The sequence below is a fragment of the Hypomesus nipponensis genome, chromosome 28 (genome assembly GCF_054491055.1).
Source record: "Hypomesus nipponensis isolate SF chromosome 28, ASM5449105v1, whole genome shotgun sequence".
NCBI lineage: Eukaryota > Metazoa > Chordata > Actinopteri > Osmeriformes > Osmeridae > Hypomesus > Hypomesus nipponensis.
In genome coordinates this window covers 12,580,320-12,590,725 of record NC_140388.1, presented here as the reverse complement: position 1 = coordinate 12,590,725, position 10,406 = coordinate 12,580,320, and the positions used below count along the sequence as shown (strand labels likewise).

Genomic DNA, 10,406 nt, shown 5'->3' with positions numbered 1-10,406 from the left:
TCTTTACTAATTTAGTCCATTAACGGGGGAAATTGCACGCATTTTATTTGCACGTGTGTTTGATCCATCAACATTCGCTAAATCCTTGTTTTAGACCACAACAAAATTCAGGACTGGCGAACAGGCCTGTGGTGGGTGTAGGTCATAGCATAAACAGCCAATCATGCTGAAGTACGTTACCTCGATGTCCCACCCCCTAAAAATAAACACCAATCAAGGATGTTTCAACACGGCAGCAGGATGAAGCACCAATCGAAAAAGGAGTACATTACAGTAAGGTGGTTCACTGTACTCGATTGTGATTTCCGGTACCGTCTGATACACCGGCACCCAGATTTACTAAAACCTGAAATCGGCACAGAATGACATAATAACCTTTAAAACACGAAAAAATATAGAAACACATGAATTGCGACTACATAAACTTACAGAAGACAACGCATTTGATAGAATACTCGTTTTTCTTACGGATCCAGTTCGGCTGATTTCTAACCTTGACATATGACAAAGCGTTCAGAGAATCTACGAAGCTTTTTACATTTTAAATTGTTTGTATCGTTTTGCCTTCAATACAACCAACGAGTCTTGTATGGTAAGTAACGACAAAAAATGCTTTATCGTCAAGGCCTGAATTAATACAACGTGTGCATAACGTAATGGTTTCAGCAAGCTTACTCATGTACATTATTGTTATTTAATTTGCGTCATCAGTAAGTGACCAGCACTCACAATAAACTCACGCCAAGGGGATGGTTAAATAACACAAACTGGTAGGTCATGATGTAAATCGTTTCACTGTTACAGTAACAAAGTAACCATCACTGCCTAGTACCGTAGCTGCATCATAGTCTCCAGTACAGATGTAGCTCGAGACAGATCAGTCTGAGTTTAATTAATGCTATCCCACAACAGACACAATAGCGTAATTGATTAACAGCCAAAAATTCCTACAGCTATTGATCACTTGTGAATGGATGAGCTGTGCTGTAACACCATTCTCTCCGTTAACAGATAACATATTGCATCGTGCTACAACATGTAAGTATTATATTCCAAATCTCTCACAGTCATGAAATTAAATCAGCATTTCGTGACTATTTCCCACAGTAATTGACTATTCCCTCCATCTCCAGGATTGGGCTGAAATACCATGTTTCCTTGCCCATGGCAGCAGGTGCTTTATTGGTTGGCATTCCATATTCGATCTCATTGGTTGCCCAGTGGATGTATGGGTGGCCCAATAAGCCTGGCTATAAGAAGTACATTGAGGCACTGAAGCCAAGGTACTGTCCTATACTGTTGACTTACACTGTTTTTTGTTGTTGGTATCTCACACCAACGTGTCTCACACCATTTCCCACTCGTCCAGGAGAATCTACTGCTTGACCAGAGCAATTCTGGAGACACTGAAGTACCTCCAATACGGCAAACTGTACTTTCAGTGGAAGTCATGGTACAAGAACGACAAGAACCGCAAACACTACGAAAAAGTATGTCTGTTTCAGGAAATCCTCTGAAGGTTTCGCGTCGTGACAAGAAGAGTCTGTGCTTTGTTGCTGATAACAGTTTGTGTCAGTTCTCCCCCTGAGTTGTGTTTGTGTCTCCCCTTCCTTACCCAGGGTATCACCTTTGGTCGCAGAGAGAACAAACTGGACTTGTACTACCCTCCCACTGCGGGTGGGCCAGGATGCAAGCCAGCACCTGTGATTGTGTTCATCTATGGAGGAGCGTGGGGTTCAGGGGAGAGAGCTATTTACTGTCTCCTGGCCATGCAGATGGCTAAAGAGCTGAGTGCAACTGTTATCTGTCCAGACTATTGTACCTTTCCAAAGGTAAGAGTCCAATCTGTAGTCACCTTTGCTGTGAATGCTGACAGAGTTTTATCAATCTCAGAGTAAAAAATTACTGATGATTTTAACTTTGTATATTGCTAGGGGAATGTTTTGTGTATGATTCAAGATATTGCAGACTGCCTAGTGTGGACGAGAGAAAACGGACACAAGTTCAAATTTGATAAAGTAAGTCTCCATAGTCTATTTGTTTTTTTAAAACGTTTTAAATAAACTAAAATGAGAGAGAAAACAACAGCGGCTTAGATAGGACTTCAAAACCAAAACATAAATTGAATTTGGAAATGATATACATATACACAGCATGTATACATATTTAAATACATGAGGATCATTGTAACTTCTCAACTGTCTTACGTGTCTGTTTGGTTTTCTCTCCTTTGTCAAGGACAAGGTGGTTTTGATCGGGCACTCCGCTGGTGCGCATCTGTCCACACTTGCCACTCTGTTTCTTATAGAAGGCAGAGAAGAGCTGTTCATAGAGGCAGGAAAACAGCTGGAGGTCATAACAGCTATCAAAGGAGTTATTGGTAATCATGCGGTTTCCTTTATACAGACAAAGGAGTTTCACCATGTTTTATGTCTGCAGAAGATGTTTTTTTTGCGATGAATGACATTGAAATTACAAGGAGTTTTGACTCTTCCTTCCTGTTGTGTTGTCCCTCCAGGTTTGAGCGGCGTGTACAACATCATGGATCACTACGAACACGAACAGACTCGGGCTGTAGAGTTTGTCTCCACCATGCACAAAGCCATGAATGGAACGGAGAACTTTCCCTACTATTCCCCTGAACATATCCTGAATGAATTTGACAAGGAAAACCTAAAAAGGTGAGATGACCCCAACATCACCAGCTCATTTAACAGTGTCTGTTTGTGTTCAGTATACCGTACGTATTCTACCGTATTAGTATTTTTGAAAAATGAAGCCAGATCTTTTTACTGATTGATTAGCTGATTGATTATCCGATCATCCTCATTTGTCCCCAGAGTCCCTCCTTTCTCGCTTCTCCACGGAACCAACGACATCATTGTCCCTGAGGCGTCTTCCATACGCTTCTCGGACCTGCTCACCTCGCTGTCCATTAGAGTTTCCCTTTACCTGCTGCCTAAAATGGACCACACGGAGATCGTAACAGACCTCATGGCGCCGGACCGACACTTCTACCCCACGGTGTACAACTGCCTCAAACAGGAACACAGCAAACTGGTGGGAGCCTGCTGAAGTACCACTCACTCCACTAACACAAAAAAAAACCTTCTTTTCATCATGTGCCGTGCGTTTCATTGTTTACATTGTCGTAATACCTCAAACTTCTACTGAATTTAGCCTTGACTTCTATTCATTAACCATGGTTTTATTTAAATGATTCCTCTATTTAATGTTTAATGTTTCTTCTTGATTGACGACCGTGAAATCTTACCGACTGATAAAGGGGTTGTCCTTTTAACAGAGCGGTCTACTAAAATTAGCAGGGTGTGAAATTCAGCATTCAGCCTTTGCAGATAATATCATATCGACTTTGTATTATTATTTTCGTCCAGTATGTGAATCATCAACAGTATTGATTTTGGGAAATGACTTGGTCGTTCTGTAGATTTCTCACCTTTTTCTACAGGGGTTGATTGCATGCATCATGGTTGAGGGCACACAATAATTGTTTCATGAACTCTATAGGTCAATCATTTTCTAAATCTGTACTTAAAAACTGTTTATTGAATATTTGAAATTAACTAATACAAAACTAGTCACAATTTAAATGATTTCAATGTGTCTTTATTTCTGTATAATATACAGTACTACACCTGATATTAGTCATACTTACATTTTCAGGTTTTTTCTATTGATTCTAACACAAATTGCCAAACAACTTCAGTTCAGAAGTCAGTTATTTCTCATTAAAGATGTAAATATATTCACAACTCAGCAAGACGTTAAGAGTTATTTTGTCGGAAAAAATAATGTGAAAATATGTTTTTAACCTTTCGATACTTTGCTTTCAAAACTTTTTCAAAAATATGTTTTCAAACTTTCGAAACTTTTTTAAACCTTGATATTTCACTTACTGTAGTCTACAGTCTTGTAAAAGCAGTGAACTGTTTGAATATGGCACTAAAAAGCGCGTCTTACATCAAATAATTTGTTCAAATATATTTTAATATGAATGTAGGGATAGAAACATTAATTTACATCGATCAATTCATAACATAGCAGCCTATTATTTTCACGCGTTCTCAACATCGGTCTATGTGAGGTCTACCGTAGTGTGTCCACCAGGTGTCAGTATTTGTCTTGGGGTGAAGGTGTGGATCCTTGAACGCCAGGAGGGAGCAGCGCTGGGACATGGGACAAGCTTGTGTTGTTTGGATGTGAGGATTAAAGATGGCCACCAGCAGAATGAGACGGAGCTGTAACCACTTTGGGATTATGGCATCATTTGTGATATATGGATGAAAGAGGGCAAGGAGGGGTCTATTAATACTTGCCGGATTCTGCGTTTTCCATTCTTCTGGAATATTTCTGTAGCTGTTCTCAACTCGCTGGTAAGTCGACGACTGGTAGGAAGGCTAACCCGAAATGCATTACTAGTTAGCACCAATGCTAGTGCTAGGCTAGCTAGCTCGTAAAGCGTTCGGTAGATCGGAGGTTTTCGTGGTCTGGCTTCCGACGTATCAGTCAAAATACTGAATATGCAGTTGGTACCAAATGATACCAAACGCGCACAATTCCTCCATTTAAATGGACTGCTGTTTCAATTTGATTGTGTGACCTGTCAATGCGCACAGACATTAGAGAAAAGCTAGTTTTTTAGACAGCGACTAGCAACAATCGTGCTAGCTGGCGAGCTAGTTTACGAATCAGGGTCGGCTTGGCTGTGATAATTTGCCATTGGATTTTTACCGGTACAGTAGCAGGCCAGTTGAGGCCAAATCGATCAATACAATGACTTGCTCTTTTGATAATTAATTATTTGTGTTATATACATCAACTGCCCCATTGTCTTTTAAAAGATAGCACCAATTGGACCTTTGTGGTGTTGTATAGCAGAAGGGTTGATTGATAGACAGTTGGCATCTGTGCATCTGGCCGTGACGAGGCCATGACAGTTGTGCCTTTTTGTTTCAACCTTTAATGTATCTGCCCATTTGTTTAACTCATGTATTGTTTAGCACATTTACATCCACTGGCCTGGCCAACTCACTGAAATACCATTGCATTGTTCATGCTGGCACGATAGCAAGTTACCACTGCCCCCGGTCACCATTGAACACCAGTTCCTGTTACAAAAAAACACAGAAATATGCAGTTAGATAATGTGAGTTAGGATATCATCCAATAAAAATACGTAAGCGGTCCAAAATACTCAATTAACCCTGGAGCGCAAGGAAGTCCCGTTACATGTTGTAATGCTAAGTACTTGGCTTCAAGGAAAGCTTTTGAATACTAATTTTAATTTTAACACCATTCACACGACGACAACTTCCATTGAGACAGTAGGTTCAGACAGGTGATTTGTAAAATGCTTCATTTCAGTTGGCACAGTTTTAATAAAGATTGTCTCCAAATTAGGAACGAATTGGATTCAGTAACTCACTGCATCCATTATCACCTTCTCACAGTCAAGTAAAGACGTAACGGTTTGAAACCCCTTACAGCGACAGGCTCTGGAGGCTCTGGAGGCCCCGGAGGCTCTGGAGGCCCCGGAGGCAGGTACCAGTAGTGAGGGTCATTGTGCTCATTGCTACATTTGGGTGTTTACAGTTTTTGTGTGATGTCACAGATTCAAATGCCCACTCTGACGCGTGGGAGATGTTCACTTCACAGCAACTGCACACTTTCATCAGGATGTTGTATTCCAAAACAACATTGCATCGACATTTTCGCAATGTGGAGCACAAATTATGCTTCCTCAAAATTAGGCTATTGGAACATTAAATCGAGGGTACTGTCTGGTGTTGACCCAAGGGATTAGATGATTCATATTATGCCTACTTTGTTTTTGTTTGATCTTATCAGAGGCTCTGGTATCACTGAATAAGAAACATCAAGCTAACTTACAATAGTTGAGTAAAAAGAAGAAAAGACAAATTCTAGCTAAAAGCTTTTAGTATTGTCTAAAAATGCTGGCAGAAAAATTGCAGTACGTATTAGTTGCCAATTAAGCAGTGAATGCATGCAACTGAATTCCAGATGATTCTCTAAGTAGATAATGTATGAAAATGTTGGTCCTGCACAAAATAATAATTTTTCCCATGTTTTTAATCGATTAACCTGCTTCTGCTACTTCATTGCCACCCTGCAAGAACACCCCTCATTGATTTATCATGCTGTGTTTGTGCTGCAGCCCAAGGGCACTGCTAATGTCCCTGTATCCCTGTTCTGCAGGACTCCTCAGGCCAGGTTCACTATCATTAAAGAGGTTGCAGAAAATGTGGATTCTGATGCACTTGCCACTCTTAATGATTAAATTTTTGCTATGCAGACTGTCAGAGAACACTGAATCCATCATTGTTTGTTAGAGAGGAGCGGTCTTGCTGAGCTTTAATAGACAACATCAGTTATTCAGGGAAAGTCAGAGTCTTTGTCATTGAATCTGGAGAGAGATTGAAGAGCCCTCAGGTACAACAGGTCTTTTCTGCTGATGAAGCCGCATAAAGTGTCTTTCGCTCCATTTCCATACTTGATATGCTGCTCTGCTCCGGGGTATGGGCATGGAGTAAGAGAGAGAGGGAATAGCTGTACATTCTTTCTCATCGTGGCAACGTTTACCTAGCTCGCCTCTCTTAAGCAGGGCCAATGTGTCAGTTGCTGTCCTGGAAGAGTCCGAAATATCTTGTGTGAAGCATAGAAAATCATCTTGTCTAAATCCGAAGTTCACTTGGTTTCATGCAGTCTGCTATTTTACCTATTGTGGTCCTGATTTATGATTGCATGGTCAAAATTATTCTCAACCCTACCTGCAAAGCTAATGAAATCACTGTACAAACCCAATGGCTTCTCATTTAAATGAATTTTTAATGCTGCCTGCTGGCGGCAGCAGTCGTGCCCACCCCCCCATCCTGAGGCCCAGATGGTACGTTCCTCCCCCGGCGTGACGAGGGCCTCAGCCCCCCCGTGGGTAGCTGGTGACAGGGCGGATCAGCTGTGCCTGTCCCTGCTGGCCTGGAGCTGGCACACAGTGCCCCTGGCTCGGAAACACACAGACATGCCTCGGGCGCGCCTACCCCTTCCAACGCGCCATGCGTTTTTTGGTTGTGGTCCTTCCTTCCTTCATTCGTAATAATAAACGCTAACCGTCGTCAGCTATCGCTGCTGTGGCTGTACTGTCATCCCAGGTTCAGGAAGAGACGGTGTTTCGCTGTGTGTGTGGATTGTTTCTCTCTTGCTTGGCAGTGACGTGTTGAGATGCTGGCAGGACACCGGGAGAACAGCAGGTATGGAAAAAAAATGAGCCGTGGATGAGCTGGTCTCCGCGGTGACCATGGTTTGTTGACGAGCTGGTCTCCGCGGTGACCATGGTTTGTTGACGAGCTGGTCTCCGCGGTGACCTGGTTTGTTGTCTGCGTAGTGAGATGTCCAGTGCGATGCTCGACATGAAATAGCTTTTTCGATGACCGTGAAACTGTCTTTTTTATTATTGATTTTTCGACAAGTGTGCCTTGACGTCGCTGTTTGTAAAGATGTATTCCTCAGGTTTTTCACCCTGTGTTATTTCGTTTCATCTGGCTGTACAATTTGTTTTACTTTTTGTGTGGACTGTTGATGACCCATGTCTGTGTAATTGTGTTGTACAGGAGCCTATCATGTGTTATGGCAGTGGTTCTCAACCCTGGTCCTCAAGTACCCCCTGTGCTGCACGTTTTAGATGTTTCCCTGCTCCAACACTCCTGATTCAGATGAATGGGTCGTTATCTAGTAATGCAGAAGCCTGCTAACGACCATTCATTTGAATCAGGTGTGTTGGAACAGGGAAACATCTAAAACGTGCAGCACAGGGGGTACTTGAGGACCAGGGTTGAAAAACACTGTGTTATGGTGTCTTTAAACTAGACATTGTGAATAATTAGTTTTCTGAAGATGAATCTCAAATATAAACCGATTTGAAGGGTATCACTTAATCAAGGCCTCATCTTTCTCATGTTGTGTAGGTGAACCAAATCAGAGGCCTAGAGCATTTCTCCTGGAAACCTATAACATGTTTTCATATTCCTTCAGTCCATTTGCCCCATTTTCAAGCGCTCAAACTATTTGCCTCAGGTATATGTGTGGAATGTCTCAGTTTTCCTTCAAAAATGAATATGCTGGAAGCCAGGCAGGAGTATCCTGGCAGTTGATCCACAGCCTGAATAGAAATCCATTAAAGAACCTGCCATCTCTGAATCAGGCCACACTTGTTTGGCATGCGTTGCTATCATGCCTAATCACGCGTTCCACAGTATGCAATCATCAATTTGATTGGATAGCAGATTGCCTTGGACCGAGCCATAATTTGGGTCTTTGTGGTAGCAACCATGCTACTTTTGCATCTCAGCCATTGGCAACAGCCCAAAGATGGAGGCTACTGATTTTTGCGAGCAGTTGATTTTTTCCACAGTGTTCCCAGCCTGTTCCAAGTTAGGGAGCGAGGCATCTTCTGTGTGGTTACGTCACAGAACCCCTCTCCGGAGGAACGTCAAACCTTTGAAGAGTCAAAGGATTTTCCAGAGCAGTGCTTCTGTCTCACGGGTTTGTGCTAACGACGTTCTTTCAGAGGCTCACTGAAGCTGGCGTCCTTTTAAGACGGTGCTTTGAAACGACCAGAGGGCAAATTCTATCTTTCGGTTACTTTCGGTTGAGGAGTGTTTTGGCCCTTCGTCATGTACTTCTAATGGTTGTAGACCGTTGTCAATGAGTTTGTGCATCGAATAGATTGATGTTATTCTCTTGGCACAAAGAAGGATTTTGTTTTGTTTCCGGAAACTGTTAAGTCATTGTTTTCATTCAGCCTGTTACAATGGTACTAAAATAGTTTCCCTTGTAATAGAAATAAAAAAATAAAGTGTAGGCCAATGTTCTTGATTAATTGCACCTAATTCAGTTAAATGATGTTATTGGGAACATTCATCTCAGGAAGACAACGACAACAACAATACTGCCAAGACCTTGTTTTTGAGGATGACCCCCTCACCAAGCAGTCAGGGTGGTTAGGGAACTGAGGAGGGTCTCCGAGCTTCTCCTACTGCCCCTGGCCTCGCTAGCTGGGCGTGTCCCCTCGCTGCGTATGCTGGGTCGCAGGTCGTGTGTTTGGCCCAGTGTGGCTTGAGCCCTGCTGCCTTTTGAACCCCAATCCTTCCTTCCTCACTCTCACTTCCCCTGAGGGCTTCATGACTCAAAAAGCTCTAATCTGGAGTTTGTCTGGCAGAAGACCTGCATCACACTCTGTCTGCAATGTTTTGTGTTCCAGGATTAGTGTTATTGTTGAGCAAGGCCTTGTTGTGGGTATTTTGATTATGAACACCCATATGCATAGGCTAACATTGTTAATCATTAGCCTTCAATGATGAATAGGCAAATATGTAATGCATTTAACCGAGTACAAAGCAGAATAGCAAGCATCCTATTTCAATAGTTAGCATTCTTGCGAGTCAGCTCAATGGAGGCCCAGTTTAACAGTTCACATGGCTTTGGAGAAGCAGACCCTGGTTTGTACTCATTGTGTCTCGCTTATTGTCTGGCTGGAAGGTGGTCGGCGGAGCCTGAAACGGAACAAACTCAGACAAACTCAACCCTGGTACGCGTCAGGTGGATATTTTTAGTCATGCAGATACAGTTTCTGCTTTCAGCCATTTCTTCTTTCCTGAATGTTTTCTGGCTCGGTCCGTGCCGTCGAGCTTCATCTGAGCGTGTGCAGATCGCTAACGCCAGGCAGGGACATTCTCTTTCATTACGCCCACTTAAAAAAAATAATTTAAAAAAGGCAAATATGTCCCTGATGCTTTTTATTCGGTCTAAATCCCTGCTATCTGGATCACATTGGTTCGCATGTCATGTCATATTATTTAATTACTCAGGCCTGGCTGTAAGGGTGCTGGCAGATGGCCGAGCTGTCCTCACATTCATAACACCTAGGTTCATCTAGTGATAAGTGTGTCGTAAGTGACTCCCTTATCTCGGCTGGTGGTAACTGTTTCAGTGTCACGTTATAAACTACTTAGTCGGTGCTTGTTACACTCTTGGAAGCAGGCGCATGGAACACAGGCTAGATTTATGGACGTGACATCCGTTAAACATTCTAGGTCAGCTTAAGGTGTAGTAGAAGTGTGTATCATAGGTCAGTGAGGATAAGCAATGTTGATGTTGCTGCGTCAGGACACGACCTGTTGACTCAGAGACGACATGTGCTTTTGGAGGACTTTAGTCTGTAGTTGTTGCTGTGTGGACAGACATGGCTTGGTTTCTTCTGCACCGTGTACTACAGTGACAGAACAGTCACCGATTCAGGATGGCCATTATTCTGCTGATGCTGCCAACTGTCATGTTCCCCAATTAGGCCTGTTCTTATCGCAACGTGCAGG

The 10,406-nt window shown here is 42.6% G+C and overlaps 2 protein-coding genes across 2 annotated transcripts in view; both read left to right on the top strand.

Moving 5' to 3' along the window:
• Window positions 1–218: 218 nt before the first annotated feature.
• LOC146220113 (uncharacterized) lies at window positions 219–3,611 on the top strand. Its single transcript, XM_084694990.1, has 10 exons — window positions 219–592; window positions 712–770; window positions 1,012–1,038; window positions 1,134–1,283; window positions 1,370–1,490; window positions 1,620–1,832; window positions 1,935–2,018; window positions 2,239–2,380; window positions 2,519–2,681; window positions 2,841–3,611. Coding segments are annotated over exons 3-10 (1,110 nt in total). The 5' UTR covers window positions 219–592; window positions 712–770; window positions 1,012–1,036; the 3' UTR covers window positions 3,076–3,611.
• Window positions 3,612–6,980: 3,369 nt separating this feature from the next.
• The window catches only part of wdfy3 (WD repeat and FYVE domain containing 3), a 43,875-nt gene continuing 40,449 nt past the window's right edge, over window positions 6,981–10,406 (top strand). Inside the window, exon 1 of the mRNA XM_084694550.1 lies at window positions 6,981–7,286. Within this exon, the coding sequence (XP_084550676.1) occupies window positions 7,258–7,286 (29 nt within the window). The 5' untranslated portion in view covers window positions 6,981–7,257. The remainder of the gene's footprint in view (window positions 7,287–10,406) is intronic.